The 23,046-nt window shown below is 34.6% G+C and overlaps 1 protein-coding gene across 5 annotated transcripts in view; it reads left to right on the top strand.

The window, feature by feature from the left end:
• LOC149962220 (multidrug resistance-associated protein 1-like) overlaps positions 1 to 23,046 on the top strand; it is a 244,146-nt gene that overhangs the window by 8,948 nt on the left and 212,152 nt on the right. For 3 of the 5 annotated variants that reach the window (XM_090179128.1, XM_090179132.1, XM_090179135.1), the window contains 7 exons: positions 6,308 to 6,484; positions 8,778 to 8,891; positions 9,396 to 9,533; positions 13,737 to 13,877; positions 14,478 to 14,539; positions 15,005 to 15,145; positions 19,211 to 19,360. In XM_090179128.1, the coding sequence (XP_090035254.1) occupies positions 6,308 to 6,484; positions 8,778 to 8,891; positions 9,396 to 9,533; positions 13,737 to 13,877; positions 14,478 to 14,539; positions 15,005 to 15,145; positions 19,211 to 19,360 (923 nt within the window). Of the gene's footprint in view, positions 1 to 6,307; positions 6,485 to 8,777; positions 8,892 to 9,395; positions 9,534 to 13,736; positions 13,878 to 14,477; positions 14,540 to 15,004; positions 15,146 to 19,210; positions 19,361 to 23,046 lie in introns of those variants that run through there. The other 2 variants (XM_090179146.1, XM_090179141.1) reach the window with 2 other exon arrangements.

Here is a 23,046-nt window from a genome sequence, read left to right as displayed (position 1 = left end):
TCAATAAACTTCCCCGAGCAAAATTTAAACTGGTTATTTGCCCACTGCCACCGCCTTATTTCCCACGCTGCTAGGTGGCGCAGCGACGCTGTAGTTATAGGGTCTATAGCCTATGCTTAAGCATTACAATAGTGATTGTTATGAATTAATTATTTTATATTTCGGTCAGTAGACGGCTACAATTCGTAAAATTTACTCTACGCACTAGGAAGCAGAAAAAAAAACATTGTGGACATTTAAGAATAGAGAGAGGCACTTTCTAAATCTCTCGGCCAGCCTTTAGCTAACTAAATTAAAAATTAGATGTTCTTGACCAAAGTCGACCGACTGTCGGCTGTATAAACCTAATTGAGGTTATTAGAGACCTTATATGCAATGGTCAGCCGACTGTCGGTAATCAGGCCCGAAACAAGTATACCGCCGACAGTTATTTGAATAGTCGGCCAATTGTAATTTTTACCGTCTACAAACTTTGGACTATTACCCGACACATGGACTCTTAACCAACTGTATTTCGGCGCCTATGTGCTACTGGGGCACTGTTCGGAATTTTGCGATTTGTGCGACAGCAAAACCGGGAATCTCACTTCACAAGTAGACCCGGCGCCAAATTTTAAAATAGGAACTGTTGTTAGCTCAATTAGGCCAAAAATTTAGATAGGCGGTGTTGCTGCTTAAGGGACGAATTTAAGATATTTGCCCAGGGCACCACCAACCCTCGCTACCAGTGGCGCCGCCAGGACTTTTTCCCACGTAGGCTCTACAATTTGGAGCCCGCTCTTGCCCACCAATTTTAATATATATATACTTCAATCATAAGTAACATAATAAACATAAGTATGACACTACCCCTGTAGCACAAAACAGTCGGGCCGACGTCGACTAGGCAGAGTCGCATAGTCGGTTAAGTGTCGAGCTGTCAACTCCGATTCAAGGTCGGGAGTCTCCTGGAAAAAGAGTCGAAATGTCCTACCTGAATTGCAGTCGGCCGACTGTTTATAGTGTGCTTTTTGCCGACCGCCGAAAGTGTGGCCTACCGACATCCTTATGTCTAGTTAATTACCTAAAAATAGTCCTATTAACCGACACCTTTTTGTTGGCCTATTCAGAGTCGGTCATTATAACTTTCCCCCCTCTTCTCCAATACCAATTCAAGAATGATACAGAATTTTTATACTAAAAAGTTGTTTATTTTTGTAATAAAATGTTTTGACAAAAATTTAATTATACTCTATTTGAAGTATTTATTTATCTGAAACTTCAGGTAGTGAAGTCTGGAAACAGTTACCAAACATTTCTGCAATTTTCCAAAGTTGACAGTTTTTTTCCAGACTACCTGGTTTAAGCCCTAAAATAGGGTAAGCTGAGAAGAAATAATTCACTTTGATTTATTTTAAATTGTAGAAATATATACCTTTGGTAAATTATTGATATATCTAAGTCAATATTTTTGGGTGACAAATCGAATATAAATTATAACTTGTTTCCCATTTTTATACTCATTTTTACAATTAACTAAAACATTATCACAATTACACAAGGTATGATTGTGTTTACAACTTGTTATAAAAATATGTTGAAAGATTATTTCTGATTAATTTATCAGATATACATTGAAAAAATCTTAAGGTTTTTTGAACAGTATGACTAGTGAGTATCAAACAAATATATTAAACAGTTTTTTTAAAGTCTCTCCGCTCTTCATCCGTCTCGGTCCATTTTGTCTATCACTGTCATGGAACTGGCAAGGGCCAGCTTGACACTCATTAGCATTCGTTCGAACCGCAATATTATCCTGCAAAGCATTATTGATAAACTCATTTGTTATTCTTCTTTTTTGTCTAGAGAAAATGTCATCTATAGCCTTGTAAGCCTTTCGCTTTCCCGCCATAACTAAGCCTTAGCTAACGTAGAACTACTTAAATTTTATAATTTTAATAAAAATTACCCTTCTTTTTCTTCCTTTCAAGTTTCCTTCCGGCTAGGTAGCGGTTTATGACAACTAAAATCACGGAAACTTTAAGAATTCTACTTTATATACGACAAACCACAATAAATTATCAAACACTAACCAAAATGAATCCCATCCGCCGATCCGAACATGCACTTCTGTTTTTGGTTACGATAAAAATCATGACTTAGCGTCACTGTAGGTGGCATGGTTGTCGCAATTTTTTTTTAAATTTAAACGGTTTAAATAAAAAGAAATTATTATTATTATCATAAATACTTAACACATTTTTTAAGTTTCATATGAAGTTAAATGCATTTAAGACTATCGTTCAAAATATTTTATTTAGATGACTCTGCATGATTTCCGGGAAAATTTAAATGGGTATTTTTGCCGGCTAAAAAATGTATAGTCGAATCACTAGTATATTGGAAGTTGTACTATATAAAAAAACGGACTACGTAACCGACTCAAGGCCGACTGCATTTCTTGAACCATTTGAAACAGTCGGTTTTGCCGACTTAATTTCGGAATCTTTCTAAAAATTAAATAATCGTTAATTTTCCGACTCTAATCAGTATTCTGTTTCGAAGTACTTTTAATAGTCGCAATCTCGACTACATTTTTCAAAAAAAATCATATCGTCGGCTAAGAGTCGAAATGCCGACTGCGACTCCAAAACGACTGTTCGACCCCTAACCGACTCGTTTTCGGAGGCATTGTGCTACAGGGGTACCTACTTACCTAATGCATTTTTTTATAATAGTCTGTTTCGCCATTGACAACGTAAATTATTATGTGACAAAAGACTAATATTTATCGGCGAATTCCTCTTAGTCTTCGGAAATCACCGAGTGATACAGCCAAGGCCCATTAAAATTGAAATGCTTTCAAAAATGTAAATAACGCTTACTTTGTGCGAAAATATTTATGCATTATTATATCAGGAGATGGAACAACTATTGAGTAACCGCAATATTTCTTACCCCGCCCCCCATATAGGGCAGGCACGAAATAAAAAGAGAAAGTGGGTCACCCTTTTTTCTTTGAAATAATATACTACATGTCTACATCTCTGCTACTGACGGTCATTTCATAATATTCATCCAAATTTAGCGAAGAGAACTATATACAAGCCTTAAATCTAGTCACAAGATAGCTTGTTGTTTGTTTATTTTTATCTCTGTCGCACCTGTGCGATTTCGTGTTTCCTCTAGCCACGCGCGTAACTCCCCCTCAGCGGGAGGAGAAGTGACGGCCGCGTAAGGCACCCGTTGCGTTTTTGCTTACGCGCTTACCGACTGGTATTATACAATTGGTATTATCCTTTTTAAATGGAGTAAATATAAACCAATAAAATATGTGCATTAGTTGATAGTCACAAGTTTGAAAATTTTCAGAAATTTCTCTATTAATTCGGCTACGGAAAATTTAGCAATATGAAAAAATAGGGCCCCCTTTTTTAATAAATTTGGGGCCCGCTCTAGTTTTCCACGTAGGTACGTGCCTACTCGTGCCTATTGCTGGCGGCGCCACTGGAACGGGCCCTAAGTTAGATTCTGGGCACCAAAAAGGGGCTTGTCAGGCTCATTAGGTGGTACCGAACGAAACTTTTAGATGATGTCATGAAAAAGACAAATTTCAATTATGCACTCTGAAATCCGTAGCTTTTCAAGATGGCGGCCACGCAAAATCTTAAATGCACAATATCTAAGTTTCACCTTGTCCCAAAATTCCGTTCCCCTTTTTAATTTCGAAAAATATTTTTATGGCGTCTGTTTTGCTAGAATTGAAATACTCTGACATTGTAATCGATTACAGGCATTACGTTTGTCAGGGTGTGGTAATAATTAATAATTAATTAATTAATTAATCCAAGGGTTAACCACAGCCGAAAATTCTGGACATCGAGTCTTTTTTTATATTCCTTTTTTTTTAATGAATTTTTTTTCTGATCTCTAGGCCGAAAGCGTCCCAATGTATAGTTTGTTTCAATGTCAGATTTTTGTAAATATATTTTTGAATGGTTACGAGGGCCTTTAGACCCTTTGGGGTCTGGAAAACATGACTTTTAACCAGATATCGCATTTGGCCGAGAACCAGGGGCGTGCCAACGTTTTTACGAGAGCGGCGGCAAAGACATTAAGCCTAAAACAAAACGGTTAAAAAAATTAACAATTTTTTATATATATAAAAATTCGGTGTAGGTTAATTTTTATCATTTTCACTGACATCAGACGGATGACTAAACAATCTATGTAAAGAGTGGTAGAAGAAATTGAAATTTTAATTCAGAAAAAAATACGAACAAGAAGAACCTGGTTGGGACCCGTAACTCCTTTGTCAACGCCACTGCCTGGCACAACAAAGGGGAGAACGAGACATTGGCTCAATTAAGAAGATTGGATATCCAACGCAAAGAGTGCGGTCGAATGATGGTTAATAGGTTATTGCAAAATTATCTAATGAATAGGAATGCCCTAAAAATTCCAGCATTCATTTTAGTAAGTTATAAATATGTCACGGTTATCGATAAATTTGGAAAATCCTAAAGAAGTACAGTCAACAATTAACTCAGGTTACAGAAAATACTAACTGTAACAACATCCCCAGATTTAATAATTCCCTGAAAATATTATCTGGCCGAAAGCGCGAAACATTTTCACAAGAAAAGGCTGAAGGGCATCGTTTATCTGTTCGCAATTACGCGGCGAATAGGGTACTTGCAACACATTTCTGGTTAACCTAAGTACATTTTTCGAATAACATATACTTTGGGGAAAATATCAAATAGTTAATCATCTCATTCTTCAGCCAACTCAAGTGTCAAAAGAATAAAACGTTTTTATTGCAAATACATGTATGTGCTGTAAAAATTGTACTAGTGAAATGAACCGAAAACATGATCCAAGGCATTTTGAAAAACACCTCACACCACTGCCATCTCAGCGATGGTAAGCATTTGATTAAAATTGTGGCTCCTCAACACTGCGAAAAAAAGTTTAATTACGAAACATATTTCACATAAACAGTAAATAATATCATAAGTTTCTGATACCTCTGAGTAGTCAAATAGAACTAAACTCTACGCACTGTGTGTCAACGAAGCCTTAACATAAACCGGAACTGCCGAGGCCGACATTTCTCTAATCCTGTTTGCTGCAAGGCTAGCTTGAACTGCCTCAAAAGAGGTTAATTTCGATATTCCCTCGGAGAATTCGTTCCTCCCGCATAGGAAAACAAACTGTTTTTTCTATTGGTTTATTTTTCTCATGTGACTCAACTAAAAAGTCATGGTTATTGGCTAATGAAAATAGCCGACAAGTTAAACGAGCGAATGAGAGCGAAGTTTATATTGGATCTGTTGGAAATATAAATCTCTCAAGTTATAATTATAAATATGACTAATTTGTGGGTAAAACCAATTCAGTGCAATCTTGCAGCTGAAAGAGGTATAATATTGAAAGGAAAGCGTTGATAAAAATAATCCTTAGTTGATTTGAAAATAAAAACCAAACTCAAACGCTAGCTTTAAGTTTTTAGAGCCAAAGCTTATAACTGGAAAGTAAACTTTCCATAAAGATATATTGAATGAAAAACTTTAAATGATCTCTCATTAATTAAATGCGGTATTCCATCCATAATTTTGGATTTCTAATTCCTTTTCAATAGAATTTCCTTTTTCCATTCTTGACCACTAGATGAAGAGAAACGACGGTTCTTACTCCAGCGAGCAGACGACACTAAATTTATCGTAAAGAGCCCTCTCTCCCCTTCCACCCCACTAAGCTCCGCCTTGTAAAATTAGCCCCTCCCAAAATAGTTTCATTTTCCACCGCACAGCAGCGCTCGCTCCGAGGTTTTTTTAAAATTTTTATCGAAGAGACAAGTTTTGACATCTTATTTTCTAGACAAAGATTCCACCTTGAACGTGCTTATTTGACTATTAAGACGTATCATAAAATTATGTTAATATATATATTTTCAATTTTACGTTGAAATTTCTTCTTAGTCAAATTAATAATTAATAACTATTAAATAAATAACCAATATAGGTACGAGCATAAGTAACATAAAGAAATATTTAAGATATTCCCATCAGACCATTTAAATCAGTTCTCCGTAAGCTGTTTCCTTAAAGCCAATGCCTGTTGAAAATTGAAACACGCTTAAAGCTTAAAATAACGTTTATTTGGTAAATGCTGATTAATTATTGAATCAGTAGTTCTTTTTGAATATGAATTCTGAACGTTTTTTATTCGACTTTATCACGATAAAAGTTTGTTATGTTAGTTATGGTATTATACGGGTTCATCTAGTTCGAACTGGAAAAGTAACGCGATTTAATATTTTCAGGATTCAAATTTGACTTGGTATACTTCCAATCCGGACTTCACGCCATGTTTCCAACGCACAGTCCTGGTTTGGGTTCCTTGCGCTTTTTTGTGGATTTTTCTGATCCCGGAAATTCAAACGTTCAGGCGATCGAAAAGAACTCATATTCCATGGACAATTCTGAATATTACTAAAATGGTAAGTGGTGCGTTTTTCCTTAGTGTGGTGGAACTGTTTTGCAGAGAATTCCAGATGTTAAAGGTTATGATTTATGTTTAGAGTTTAACATCTTAATATTTAATTTAATTTGAGAGTGGTGCAGAGAACTCGTTAAAACCGCTTGGATATTTGAATCAGATCTGCATTAGCTTTTGCGCTATAATCCAGAGAAAGTGCGATAATTATCTAGGGTACCGCGTTTAAATAGTCTCGTTTTAAAGTTAAGCGCGTACCTTAAAAGGATTGGTAGCGATTTCAACCGATCAGCTTTTCCATGATAAAGACTGACAAATTTTGAATAATGCTTCAAGCTTTCAATCAATTTAGGTTATTTTAGAGATAAGATGTTTTTTTAAAAGGGTTTCCCCACATTTTCTGCAGGTTATCTTAAGCCATGAAAACCAAATTAAAATACAAATCGCAAATTGATTGAAGATTAATTCTAGTGGCTTTGTTAGGCCATTTTAAGGCGGGGTCATACCCTCATCAAATTAAAAGTAGCTTTTCAAAAATATAGAATACAACCAATTAGAGGTCGGGGACGGATAAATTGATTGTTTAAAGTGATTTTTTTGGGAAAAAAATGTTAACAAAGAAATTGACCGGTTAATATTTCGGAAAGTGATTAAAAACATGTATTATTCGTAAAATTGGAGCTTTTTACGTCGTTTTCGCGATTAATTTTACAAATATAACAAAAAATTAATCGGATAATACAGAAATATAAATTACTTGATCAAAACGTTTTACGAATAATTTTGAGAGCTTTATCTATTGAATAAAAGTTAACCATCCCCGACCTCTACAACCAATTGAAACTTTATTACTTTCTTTAATAAAATGGTTTAGGATACTAAGTTAATAAAGACTTCCAAGCTTCTACCCTTATCTTTCCGCAACACCTTCCCCAATCAGTGGTAATTATGATTAGCCATTCGTTATAATAAATAGAACAATAGTGAAAGGACCATTCACTTTAATAAAAAAACGCAGCGGTATTAGAAGTCCTTCCCACACTTATCTAGATAAGTCACCAAATTGTTTGTCGCTCACTAGGACAAAAAGATAAATCAAAATATAAATTATGGCAGCCCAATAGTTAAACTACAAAATGCATAACACAAATTTCTATGGGTGGTCCGAGATAATGCCTCCATCATAAAAATGTTGACCCATAACAGCCCCGAAAATGGAGCACTGATTTCTTTAAAAAGGTTATTTGATTGCCTGCCTTATCATTGAGACGACAAGGGCGTTCAAAGTCTAAATAGCTGTTTAAGAGATACACACTTATGCTCATTTAAGTTATGCTTATCTTCAAAATGAGGTCTTTAGGACCACCAATTAAGTGTTAGAGAGGTGGAAATAAATGCAGACTTAGGCTGTTGAGAACCAAACTGGTCAGTTTTGATATTCAAAAATTATACAGATTAACCATATTGGCCCAGATTTAATTCATTTGATCGAATTCTTAAAGATTGAAAAAGGGTCCTTTTGATCAACGTGCCTTTGATCGACAACCATTAAGCACATGATCGAAATTTTTATATTGGAAGTGTATTTATAATTTTTTCTGGTGTAATTCTTATTCTAATTGACATAAAACCAGATTGAAGTCGTAAAATAAACCCAAACCAACCCAACCAAACATCACGTTACTTCACCTAATCCAACCTTACATAAATAGATTGCCGACAAACACATATCGAGCAGCCCGTATTTCAAAATTAACCAAAGTTGGCTGAAACTCTTAATTTTATACACCCTAAAACCTCAAAGCTATGACCATTTCCCCCTTAAAAAAATCTGTCACTTTTGTTGATTAAATGGTCATTTTTTAAATAAAATGAAACCACAGTGTCGATCATTTGTAAGTCCATGGAATGGACCATACCAATGGTCCTTTACTTTTATAAATGGCTAACTCAGCAGTAATCAATTCAATGCAACACGAATTGTGAACGTTTGGCTTTTGAAGTTCTTCACGCGGGATAACATACAGCTCCATATGAAGTGGTGCTCCTATTAGTGCCACTGTTCGCCTGAACAACTAGTAAACCTCAAGAAGACCAACCCCTTTTTTTAAAGAAAACTTTATTTGAGATTATACATGGTTCCTTAGCTGAATTTCTTTCAGCACTCATTAGGTGGGTAAGAAGTTTATTCATGACCAATTAACAATACACTTATATTTGACAAGGAATAGATGAACGTCTTTTTTTAAAAACGTCTTGGCATTCCCGTAATTTCATGTTTTTTCAATTAAATATAGATAGCAAATGTTGCACTTTTAGTCATGAATGTGCTGAAAATAGCCTACGCCGTTTACCAGAAACAACCTTTCCTGATTCATAGTCTTCCTTCGTTAATCAAACTTTTGACAGAAGTAAGTTTTTATTTTTGTTCTGAATAAGCAGAATTTTAAGAAAAATTCAATGTTATTATGATTTAATTAAAAAACAATGTTTTATTGGTGAAGGATAAAAACTCGTCGAAATAATTTTTCAAAATTTCTAATTTTTAAGTTCCTGGCATTTTACATTAAATAATAAATAGTTATTTGAAATTGAAATACAAAATGAATTTTTTTTTAATGTGTTTAAGTTCGTCCAACTACAATGCATGTATTTGTTTGATTCGATCCACATTTTCTTTACCAAACTCGTGGTGTCGTCATACTTGGCAATATTTATAATTATTTGGAATAATATGAAAAAATTAGAAAAATAATTGGAGAACGATATTTTACCTTAAACCTTCGAATTTTAAGTAAAAGAGTATTTCTTTAGTTGACTAAATTCCATAATCTGTTCAGAAATTTTCTTTCAGCTGAAATATATCTTTTAATCATCATGAATTGTATGCCACTAATACTAACTTTTCGTTTAAGGGCTTAGCATTTTCTCTCATTTTATCGGGGCGTGAGCGTGGCATTCGACGCTCAGGACTTCTAATTGTTTATTGGTGTCTCTCAACATTGACCGGAATAATTTCAATAAGATCAATCATTTCCTCAACGTTAACTGAGGTATGGATACTTTTTTATTAATGACAAAACGTACATTTTCATTATTATCATAGCAACATGATCAGTGAAACTAATAGGTGTAACTGCGTTTATAGGTAAAGCAGGTGTTTACAAATGCATTGATACTACAGCAATTTAGAAAAAGATACATCAAACTGTGCTTCATTTACTTATAAAATTTTAATTGTTTAATATACATTACATTTTGAAACAATATGAACACACCACCAGCAAGAACAAGTGGTGTTTTTATTGGCATGCCAAGTGCGAGGCATTTTCACGTTACTCATGTTGGTACTCCCCCGAGGGTGGGTGGTAGTGCTTCCCCTAATTTGGCTAAAAAGAAATGTTTAATTATTTCTGGAAAAAATAGGGTACGATTAAATAATTTAACTTCCCATATTGATGACAACACAATGGCAAAAAAAAAACAAAGATTGACAATGCAAGATATTGTTCATGAAATGAGTAAATTTAGTAACACTTGGTTTAGATATACTACTTACTAGCCGATAAAACCCAGTGAATTTTTTTTTAATGAGAACCAAGGGCTGAAAACCCGCTTCCGGATCCGATCCGCCTAGACCAAAGGTAGAAGAAAAATTAAAAGGAGTATTGTTAACGTTGCTCTGTTTCTAGATTTTCTGGGAAGTATATGGACATTAAATTACATAAAAGTGCTAATTTGTTGATAAAATAAGCAATTAAAACATCATATATAACCTGTGTCATCTGAATCAATTGCTACTAGCAGCATTGAAACATTACACCCTGCTGCCCTGTCTCTTAAATAATCAAGAATAATTGAATGGGCTATTGGAAATGATTCTATACGAATTGTTAGCCGAAAAAGAACAAAATGCGCAATTGTCTCTCGCCTCTTGTAGTCATTTGGACTATACCAATAAAATTCTTGTGGCCATACACAACTCTTTTGTTTAGGCTTAAAAGATCATTAAAATTCAATTTGAGTGATCTCCCCTTTATCAACGAAAAAATAATAACCTTAAACATAGGAACATTTACTAGCATTTTGTCTACTCCTTTAAAAGTAATTTAATTAATATTTCCAATAACTTTTTTAATGCTCTTTGAGATATCTATACTTCCCAGAACAGTGAAACTATTACTTTAAAAGTGTCAGCTAACCAAAGTTTTTGTTAATTTCCAACGGAGCTGTCTACATATTCATATTATTTTTTCTCTTAATATCAGTTTGGCGGTAGATTTTAATTTAATTTGGATATTTTTCAAAAGGGGTTATAGTCTTTCTGTAATGTTTTACTCATAAAAGCAGTTTGGGATTCAATAAACATTTCATTAAGTATATTTGGTAGTTTTTTATTATTTGGGCATTAGGTCAAAAGATATATGGGTGTAAAAACTATGACCATTTTTCGATGCAAATAATTTGTACCTTATAATAATTATCTGTAAATTTTAGGTATTTCAAAATGTTACTTGTAGGAAATTTTCGTTGTATGAAGTTATTGTATATTGTAGGGTTTTTTCAAGTGCTCGTGGTGGGAATTTTTTGGAATGTTTTTGTAGTGTATTGCCTGCTCGGGTCGAGTTGAGGAAACGAGCGTGACGGAGTTGGAAATACCACGTTCACATCGGGCGCGGTTTTCCAACAAATCAGCCCTCGCAGACTCGGCCACGGGTTTATACCACCCGCGGACCGACGTTTTCTTAAAAGTAAGACCCAAATATAACGGGCACTCTTCTTCTCGTCCGCAACCAAGAAAGGTTAAAATTTGTAGTTACAAGTCCTGTTAATAACTAATCCAAATAAATTAGTTTTCTTGTTATCGTTGATATTTTGTGTTATAATCAACAACCTAGATAACATGTTTCAGTTTGTGCTATCTAGTTAATGAAGCTCTCCCAGCTAGAACTAGAGATAAGCCCAAGACCCCCCATCAACCTATTTCTACAATGGGTTCCCCTTTGCTTGAAATGATTGCTATATTTATAAATAAATATTTATATTTTAGAAATTGATATAATTTTTATTATAGAGGAGCAAATGTAAACAAATTAAATAAATAATTAAATAATTAAAAAATTATTTGACTCAACTTGACAGTTCAGTGTCGATAATAACTCGCCGTATTTCCGAAACAAATACCGTACATAATAATGAGGTTCTGCAATTAGATTATTTTATGAAGCAATTGCTCCAAAAGTGACATTTTAAATATAACAAATCGAATTGATCGTTCTTTTTCGTTCTTCTTTTCGATTTATTATTCGGTATTAATAATGTTAAAGGAATTCTTACCTGCGTAGCATAATCTATTTGTAGCACCAAGTACGCAGTTTTGGGTAAATGTTAGATAAGAAGTGCCAAAAATCCGAGGGGTCGGTCATTTGGCCAAATCCCGTAAAAAATTTGGAAAAAAAATCCACAAATCCAAAATCCAAGAATTTTGCTCCCATAGACTTTGTATGACAAATCCCCAATAAAAAATCCTGGATTTTTAAAAAATCCAAAATCCCGTACACAAAACAGGCAAATGTCCGACCCCTCGCAAAAATCTTTTTTTAAGTCATTTCATAGTATTGTTATTTTCAGCGGAACATCGGTTTCGATATTGTTTACACCTTGATTCAACACATTAGCTCGAAGAAACTCCCCCGCCATTTTCTAGTTATTTAACGATACTTTTTTACTTCTCCGAGGGTACTTTGTACCCTGGAGGGGTTATACAATCACCGTGTCTGTGGGTGGGTATGTGTGTCCTGCGAACGCATACGCATTTTCGGGGCAAAGTGTAATCACTGCGTACGCTTTGTGTTGAAATCACCGCGTTCGCAGGGAGCGAAGTCTAACGGATGGCAAAACCAGCGTTTGACGGTGAGCGTGAACGGATTCCAATGCGGTTGGGTTTGGTTTTGATGGTTTAACGCTCACCGTCGCGACAGTGTGGATGCAGTTTGATTGGATAATACGTTATTTTAATGTTTATGTGTAGGGTGTGAATGTTTAGTTTGTATTATGACGGTTGTGGGTGTTGAGTGTGTTATGTTAGTGTTGGTTGTGTGTACGTGCATTTTCTATCCAACTTTTTCTTGTTGACTTTTGGGACGGACCGAATGCTGAGTGTTTAACAACCTCTCAACTTCCAATGGCAGGGTTTCCACCAATTGTTCACGGTATTCGTCTTAGTGTCTAGTTGCGATTTATTGGCGCCGGCCGGGAATCGAACCCGGGTCTGCTGCGTGGAGAGATTTACTCTATAAAGTTATTGACGTCAATTTTTTTCCTACAACATTTTACACTTTTGTAATTTTTTTTCAACAACATTTTACGCTTTTGTGAATTATATTGAATTTAAAATTTATTAATTATTTTTATGTAAAATGTGATCGGTAGCAGAAATCGATCCCGGGTCACCTAGTTTTATTTACTGCGTAAAAATAACTATATTTGTCTTTTTAAAAAATTTCTTTAGTTTCTGATTTATTTTAATTTGTTTAATCTCTTTATTTTCTGGTTGAGATAACGAGTGTTTTTTATTTACCTTTTTTTGGTATTATTGGTGTTGGTAGGTTTTTTCACGTCCATAGTACGCTGTTATCTAATATTTTTTAAGAGTAATAACTTTTTACCTCTCCGAGGGGACTTTGTACCCTAGGAGGGGTTATACAACCACCGTGTCTGTCTGTGGGTCTGTCTGTCTGTCTGTCAGGCCTGCGAACGCGTTCGCATTTTCGGGGCAAAGGGTAATCTCTGCGTACGCAGTTTCTTAGAATAAGGGAAAAGGTTTTTCCAAAAGGGCCCGTTTTTGGTTGTCAATGGGTGTATTATAAATATTTTTCAAGTTGCGTTAGTACCGGGCGGGATTCGAACCCGAGCCCTCCTGCACGTCAGGTCGTCTCTAAACTTTTGTCGTTCCTCAAGTATTAGTTTAGCTGATTACTAATATTGTTATTATTTTAACCTTATTCAGATATAATGATACAGCCATTTTATAATTTTTAATTGTTTGGGTACACTTCATTAAAGAATATTGCTAAATCTAATAATATTTAACAAAAATAGAGGTTTTAATATTTTGAAAGAAGTATCTAATTTTAAAGAACAAGAAGAAACATTACTGTAATCAAATTTCTTATCTAATTTTATTTGATTAAAAGATATTTAATTTTTTAAGTTAATTACACTTTTAACTTATATTGAATTTCGTTTATTTTTAGGGGCATATCGAAAATGTTATTACATTTTCACTCTTTATTGCCGAATTTTCTTCCGTAGCGTTGCTATGTTTTCTGTCTTCATTGTTAGATGCAAAACCTCATTACGAAAAACCGCCAAACACCGACTTTCTTCCTGATGAGGTACTTTATAATAGTCTTCGCAAGTTGTGTGGTTTCCATTTACAAATTCCTACTATCGTTTTACTAAAAATACGTATTAAAACTGCGGCGTTTCTTTTAATGAAAATCTCTACGATTTATCTTTTGGACTTTGTGGGCCCTAGTCAGCATGTTAATTGGTGCCCTATAAGGCATTTGTTTTAATTATGAAAGCGTTAAGAGTAACTTCATTGAACATTTAATGTTAATTTATGATTATTAAATACACATTACCTATCCTATATATATAATTAGAGTAATATTGGTAGAAAAAAATTAAATATTATTTTTTTTAAAATAAGTTTAAAGAACACTTGGTAGTTGCCTCTTATTTAAGTTGCTTACAGATGCGCACATTATAGTTTTCTCTGTGATCTTAGACTCTATTTCATTTCTGAAACAAATAACATAATATAATATGCGCATCTGCTATGATCAATCGGATAATCAGTTGCTTTAAGCAAACCTTCATGATAGCACTATTTCCGGTTTTTATTCGGTATAAATTAGTGGTGTTTTGTTTCTATTTTTAATGATTTGTATTAAGTACGGTCATTAAAATAGTTCATTTATTTGGAACAGACGGAATCTCCCGAAGAGCACGCTTCATTCATTTCACAGTGTTCTTTTTCATGGATGAACAAGTAAATGTACCGTTTTTGAGTTTGCAGAGACCAAGTAGGATATCCTGTACCAACAGCCGGCTTATAACTTCTGTTAGGAATTTGAGATGACCACTGGTAGTGATCATTTAGATAAAGTGCTATATATTCCGAAAAGCAAGAAAACCGGATACTATAAGCAGGGTCATATTCTAAATTTATCGCTAGTGTCGGACTCAAAATTGTTATATAAAATGTCATTTCATTTGGTAGAATCTTGATAATTAATGAAAGTTTATTAACAAATTGTATTTTTAACTCGGTAATGATTAAATTCAAGTAGCAAGCACCAATAGTTTCCATTTAACCCTACCATAAAATAACTAATTCGGCGAAATTCGTGAAATTTGTTTTTATCGCAGATCGATCGAAGTTTCCTATTTTGAAATAAAAGAAGATATTGCCTTTGAGAAACCCTTTCTCAGCTAATTATCATTTTCCATTTAGGTTAATATACATCGGATATAGAAGAGAAATTAAAAGCTCCGACATACCCAAATTGCCACGAAATCTAAACGTTAAGAACACAAGTTTTCAACTGGAGAAATATATGTTAAATCATTCACTAATTTCCAAAGAAACAAAAAAGTAAGAGCAACTAATGTCATTTTCCATTTTTTTTCTGAGGAAAAGTATTCCTTGTTTATGCTATATATGTATGCACGTTTGACATTAAGACTTTTTGGACGATAACGACTGGCCAATTCGTCGTATTGGCATAACGGTTTGCATTGACAATAGAAATTTCTAAAAAAAAATAAAAAAATCTAGTTTTGTGACGTAATAAAAATTAAAAAAATTCTTGTTTCATTACGAAGCAGAAGCTTACAATATTTCAATTCCTCGTGGATATAGAAAAAAAAATAATAATTTCCGATTTTTAAAACAAAAATACAGCAAAATGATCTTGTTTGTTTCTAATGATTTTACACTAAAGCGAATATAGCCTACTCTTTTCCATTTAACGAAATTCATCCTAAACTTGAATTTTATTTGAAAAAAGAATTAAATTTCTTGATACAGGTCTAAATAAACATTGTCAAAAATGATACGTTTGTAAAATAATTTTTAGCGGAAAATTACGATAATTCTTCTCATTTGCTCTAGCACATCTTTTGTTGGAACTATATCTATTAAAGATTAAAAGTGAAAAACGACTTTCTCGCGTGTTGTTTAGAAAGAAAACTCCTTGAGCCTCGGATGTTCAGCGATGATAATAAACAGTTTTACAAACGCACTTTTATTGAAAACGTTTGTCCCGCAAAGAGGTTTTTCATACTTGTTTAAACTTCTTCGACGGAAGTTGTTGAGAAATTAAAAAAAATAGTTCCATGCAATTTTAAAATAATAAAATACGTTCACGAATTAAGTTAGAATTAAAACTTGAAACTAAACAGTTATAATTTCAGGTTAAAAATCAACCGTTGGTATACTTAACCTAGCTTAACACGGTTTTATACGATTTAGAACAATGGAAAGCCATTAATAAAAGATTAACCCTTCCAATTAAAATTCAAAGTGAAAAAGAGGTTAAAAATAGAAAATAAGTATTTCATCTTATGGACGCCATGCCTTTTCTTGGGTATTGGTCTCGTCTGAAATAATCGCTTTGGCAATCAGATTATTGTGACACACCTAAATAGACACAAATCAATTGCACAACTTCTGGCTGCTATTTCTAGGGAGCTTTGAATAATTTAATTCTGATAACGTGTTTAATATTTAGGTAACTGATCACAGTCAAATGCATATACAGGGTGTCTTCATTTGATCGGCCCAGGCGTTTTTCTCAAAACCTACAGTTGCTAGAAATGTTAAATTATAAGGATTTACTCTCTGGGGGAGGACCCCTTTCTTTTGGAATTTTCTGAAAAATCTAGAAACTTCTCACCGTTTTGAAATTTTTATTTTTTGAACGATACCTAGTAGACGAAAATTTTAAAAAACAACAAGTTGTAGAGCGTATTCGAAAACCTTTAATGAAATTGGTTTGGTCATAAACGGACAATATTTCATTGAAATAATACGTTATGAAAAAAAACAAGTTGTCACTACCCAAAAAGGTTTACGTCTCATGAAAAAGAAAGAGCAACCTCTCTCATTTGAAATGATCGTATGTTGGTTTAGATAAAAAAAGGGACTGTTTTTTAAGCCAAATAATTTTAAATAATTTTTAACAGAAAATACAATTAGGTTCCAGAATTAACGCGTCTTATTTCAAATGAGGTTCAATAATTCCACCGTCCACTGCAATACAAATCCGTGCGCGATGAAGCGTATTTTGAAACGAAGCATGGACCATCTCGAGAGTGACGAGTTGGAACGTGGCGATCGTTCTCTGCCGTAGATCTTCTTCGTTAGTGACAGGCATTTTATATACTTCCTCCTTGATGAATCCCCGCAGGAAAAAGTCCGGCGGTGCGCAATCTGGAGACCTCGGATGCCATCGTACTGGACCGTTCTTGCCTATCCATCACCCAGGGAACTCGTTGCTAAGGTACTGCACGTCGTGTCTTTCTTGGTGGGCAGGTGCACCGTCATGCTGGAACCAAAGGCGTGGGACGTCGACTAATGGCACATCTCCCAACTCGTCTGTGACTTCATTTTGTAGAAAGGCCAGGTAGTTCTGCCCATTGAGTCGACGCGGAAGATTAAATGGCCCAATAACGCGGTATCCCAAAAGACCAGCCCATGCAGACGTTTAAACGGAATTGTAGCTGATTGTGGCGAGGAAATCCCAAGTGTGGAGTTTCATAACTCCACATGTGGTTATTTTGGCTGTTAAACGGGCCGTCTCTCCCCAAGGAGCACTCATCGGACACAAGAATCAAACGGAGGAAATCTTCGTTTCCGTCGGCCAGAGTACAATACCAGTTACAGAAATCCAGCCGAAATCGCTGATCACCATCGTAAAGAGCTTGGTGGAGCGAGGCACGAAATGGGTGATAGTTATGACGGTCAAGGACACTCCAAACGCAGTACTTTGACAAGTCCAACCTTTTTTGTGTACCGATAACACTTAACAAATGAGTGGTTATTTACTTATTTCCACGACTGAATTCCAGTCTATCAATTTACATTCATTCCTTCGGTACTTCGCATGTACATCCCTTACATCAGAACTTACAACTTTACGAAAATGAGTGTACGTTGGTACACTAACTTAAGTAAGTTTAAGAACCATTAATTTGTAAAGATACAATTAAAGATACAATATGGATATAGTAGCGCTCGCGAAAAATTAAAACTAAAAAATAAACTACTGTCAAAGAAAAGTTACTCGTACCTTTGAAAGGAATAAAAACAGCAGTGTCGTTAAGCGAATCACTCGCGTTGAATATTGGAAAATTAATAAATAAATAAATTATTTCGCAAACAAATTACAGAATTTTTTATATTAAATAATTTAGAGGCCCATATATTAAATTTTGGAGACGACTTGTGGAGGCCCCTACCAAAAGTTCAAGTAGGCCCAGGCCTACCCCAGCCTGTTGCTGGCGCCGCTACTGCGCTTGCTAGAGGTTAGGCGACAAAGTAGGCGATGACTGTATCTTCCATGTTGATGTTGTCATGGCAAGGTCCGCGGAGTCTGCGACTCACGTTGCCTTCGATTTCTAAGTCACGAACAGCATGGAGAACAGTGTGGTGATTTGGTCGACTGTCAGGATACAAAATTTAAAATGATCGACTCACTTCACGTGCATTTCGTTGACCATCTCCGTAGTAAAATTCAACCATCCTGGACCGCTGTAAACAGGTATAACGAGGCATCTTTTTATTTTACTGGAGTACGATCAGATAATAATTGTAAAACGAAGCTGTCTCTTTAAATACTAAAATGGAGCCACACTTTAAGCGACAGAGTAGTGCAAAATAGAAAACACGGTGGAAATTCAGTGGGCATAAATTAGACGGTTTCGTGGACTTCTTGCTACATTCTAGCCCCAAATAAGACGCGTTAATTCTGGAATTCTACTATGTAATTTGTATTTTCTCTAAAAAATTATTTAAAATGATTTGGCTTAAAAAACAGTCCCTTTTTTATCTTTACAAACATACGATCATTTCAAATTAGATAGGTTTCTCTAACTTTATTTTTCATGAGACGTAAACCTTATTGGGTAGTACCAACTTTTTTTTTCATAACGTATTATTTCAATGAAACATTATCCGTTTTTGACCAAACTAATTTCAATATAGGTTTTCGAGTACGCTGACTACAACTTGTTGATTGAAAATTTTCGTCTACCACCTATCGTTCAAAAAATTCAAATTTCAAAACGTTGAAAATTTCACGAATTTTCTGAAAATTCCAAAAGAAAGGGGTCCTCCCCGAGATAGTATATCCTGAAAATTTCATATTTCTAGCAACTATAGTTTTTGAGAAAAAGCCTGGGCCGATCAAACTACGATGCCCTGTATACCATGAAACTAATAATATATTTGAAAACCTGCAATTGCAATAGGAACGAGGCCCTTTGCACAGCTGGACAGGGGAATTGCAACAGGGTAGAAGGTGGGGGCTAACCCTGCCACAGCTAAGCACTAGTTTCCCAACACCAACAACTGCTTCAAATTATCAGCGTGCTTAATAGAGTAGAAGTTTACATGGAATAGCAACGCTTGATTGAAAATGTTTTTTTATATTAACAGTGCAGATGAAAGGGAAGAATTAAAAAATACCGCATCAATTGTCAATATAGAAAGCGCTCTATTGAAGGCGTTTGGGCCATCGTTGATATTTACTGCTTTGGTACAGATGGGTGCTGATATTCTAACTTTGATCTTACCATTAATTATCAAGTAGGTTTTGGTTTAATAAAATTGCGTGATATTTTATTTTGTAAGTTTAGTAACATTATACTGGGTGGAAAAAATTCGAGGGGTCCATCACTCTTTTAGAATTTCAAATTTCTGATCAAATTTTGGAAAATCTTTTGAAACTTTTAAAATATCTAAAAAAAATTAAAATTCTCAATTTTTTTGCCAAAATATTTCCAAATTTCTCAAATGTTTTGTCAAAGTTAAAGTTTTTTTAATCGAATTCGACAAATTTCTCAAGTTAAATAAATTTTATAAAATTTTATGGTTTTCCGCAAATTTTTTAAATCTTCCTAAAATACGTAAATTTCTACGGAAAATTTAAATATCGAACTGCAGTAATGTTTCCTAATTACAATCAAAATTTGCGATTCTAATAAGTCACACGTTGGAATCGATTTTAAAACGGTTTTGGACCGGTTTGGAAGGACTGGGTGAACGCGGATTTACGTCACGAAAACGATTTTGAAGCCCTTTGAAACGGTTCGAAGATAATTAACGTGGTCTAAGTAGCCTTTGAGAACCGTTTTAGACCGTTTTGGAATGTTCAACTTGAAATTTGTTTGAGCCACTTCGATAGAGTGATCGTTGAAAAAGGAAAATATACTTTTCAAAATTTATTTGGATTTCTCAAAACGGTAGAAATTGGTTCTTAAAGTCTCTAGTGTGAACGTGACTCACGAAAACGCTTTGGAGCGCCTTGAATCGACATGACATGTTGAGAGAAATGTGAACCGAGCTCGAAAAAGCTATACATTTTCGAAAAACCGTCAAATTATTGAAATATTTAAATGACGATCACGATCAAATCTTGTAAAATTTTTAAAATCGCTTTCAAATCTCATTAAAGTTTCTAAATCCTTATCAAATCTCATCCAAATTTTCAAATCCGTATCAAATCCTCTTTGAAATATGCAAATCACATATTTTGTAAATTTATGAAATTTCGGTTAAATCTTCAAATCTGGACGAAACGATTTGAAGATTTCTAATTTCGTCCGCATTGAAGACGAGTGTTGGACCCCTCCAAAAAAACAATCTTACAATTTTTTAAATTGTGTATCTCAAAACTGGTGACGAAATTATTCGGTATACGAAACTAGTGTATTATTTGAAATAAGCAAGACCCTGTTTGATTTCTAAATATTTATGAAGTATATTCTAATTGGATAATGCGTAATTAGTGATACGAACGAAAGTTTCAATAAGGGGACAACGCTTAAATGTTACGAAATTTGTGCCGCTTGGAACGTAGTTTTTTTGATAAATAAACAAATTTTGGTTAGGGGAAACATCAGCTTTAATGCTCGATGTACCATCTTCATGTCAGCACTGTTCAAGAGGATTTTCCATTTGCTGGCGTACAGTTTGAAGCATTCTAGAAGCTGTTATGGCCACGGTAGTTTGAATTCTGTCCTTCAAGTCATCTAAATGTAAGAGTTCCATCTCGTAAACCTCGCCCTTCACATAGCCCCGTAGGAGAACATCGAGTGCGGTAAGTTCAGGAGATCTTGACAGCAACGAATCCAGCACTTACTATATTGCTGGTTGTGCCATTCACGAACATTGGCTAAAATTGGTAGCGCTTTATGCCGAATAGATCTCAGACAGAAGTCTGCGGTCTCAGTTAATCTTCATCGTTTAATGCTTGATAGAGATGGATGTGGTTGGGGTGGTATTAACGCCGATATAAATTGGAAAGAATAGTTTAATGGCTTACTTCCAACTATTCAGCAACCAATAGACCGCTAAAGTGAGGATTGGTGTGAAAACGTGCTAGAACATCCAATTCCTCGGCTTCGTTCACAGCCCTGTGCAACAAAACTTCCCCCACCAAATAGGCTGTCTCTTATGCCAGTGCTTCGAACTGGATGGCTTTGGTCTGAGAACCGTTCGGCATAAAGCGATCCTAAGTGCTGGATCGGTAGTGGCCGACCAATTTCGTTGCCACCAAGTGCTCCTGATCTTACCACCGTGGCCGGAATAGCTAGAATGTTTAAAACTGTACGGTAAGAAATGAGAAGTCGTCTTGAACAGTGTCGAAAGGAAGATTGTAGTCACAGAGCATTTACGCTGATGTTTTTTTCTAAACAAAGGTTGTTAATTGAACAAAAACCTACGTTCCGAGCCGCACAAACTTGGTCACATGTAAGCGCTTTCTTAGTTATTACTCATTATCCAATTAAATAATTCTTAATAATCAAAAATGGTCTTCGATTAGCGATTTATTACGTTGGCAGTTTTAAGTTTTTTAGTCAAATTAAGTATTGGTCTGATCTTTTCAACCGTGTATGTTTCAACATTTCAATGCACTTTTTGATGTAACATTAATCGATTTTAAGCAATGGCGTTTCTTCAAAATCCGGGTGTATATTCCTAAGTCAAAAGCCCCTACATGATAATCAACATGTAACTATTTCATTACCAATTTCATTGAACTGAAATTAAGTTAGTACAATTATTTTATACTTGCAGGTCTATATCAAGTTTTAACATTTATTAAAAAAGTAAATTTAAATCTGAGATTAATTGAAAGGGTTTGGGAAAATTCTAGAGCTTTTTTTGAGAAACACTTATAGAAATACCTTTTCATTACCAAAACTTGTATTTTGACCATAGAAAATATTTTGTGAATAATCCAATAACCTAACGTCATCATTGAAGCAGTTTGAATGAAATTTATAATATTATCTCACTTTCAAATGAATAAATATATAATTACGTAGTACGTACATTGGTAGTGGTGACATTATGAAATAACCAAAAAATGGGATCAAATTTACCGGTCATTTATTTAATTTTATTTAATTAACTAATAGTTAGCAAAAATTAGAGGTATTTGTTCTGTTGCATTCGATAGTCCTTAGTGACGTAAGACATTTAAAAAAATACGGCTATAAAGTTATTTTAGACACTGCTTGCCATTAGCTTTAGGGCCTAAAGCGAATTTGGTTTTGTATATTTTGAGATTATCTTATTTATCTAACTCAACACCTAATTATAGAAATTTATTAACCTGATATCAAATAAGGTCAGAAGAAAACCGAAGAGGTTGCACACGGAGCGAAAGAGCCACGATTTAAGAAACTCTTACTTAAACCTTTTACAGATAAAATAGTTTTCGATAAAGTAAAATAAAATAATTCACGAAGTAAACACTTGTGCACAACCATTACTGTTCACTATTGTGAGACTGGTAAGTGAGAGTTGTGAAATATTGTAAATATTTGTAGATGGCATTTCTTATATTTGTTATGTTATTCCTAGAAGAAATTTATTCCTTTAGCCGCACCTGTGTTCAGTGGTCTCCCTTCACGCCCTTTCCTCTAGTCACCCCTTTTTTAAGGGGAACCCTTTGTCCAGTATGGGACTACCGTATTCCTGACGCCAATTCCCGCGTCCTTAAAGATCGTGTGAAGGGGGAACCAATCTCCTGAACACAGGTTGCAATATTTTATCAAATTCCATGACCTAGATGTCTTTTTTTTTAATAGTAAGATATTTTGTCTTTTACAGAAGTTTTTGTAGTTCCTATAACATTCCTTAAATTGTTAATTCCTCCGACCGAAATTAAGTATTTAAGCTCTCCCACAAGAGTAGTTAGTATAAATGCTTTTATTAAACCCCAAAGCTATATAATCCTACCGTCATGCTATATAAATGTGATA

Source organism: Leiobunum rupestre, chromosome 1 (genome assembly GCF_980474605.1).
Source record: "Leiobunum rupestre chromosome 1, qqLeiRupe1.1.hap1, whole genome shotgun sequence".
Lineage (NCBI taxonomy): Eukaryota > Metazoa > Arthropoda > Arachnida > Opiliones > Sclerosomatidae > Leiobunum > Leiobunum rupestre.
The sequence above is the reverse complement of the archived record's forward strand: the minus strand, read 5'-3'. Positions and strand labels throughout refer to the sequence as shown.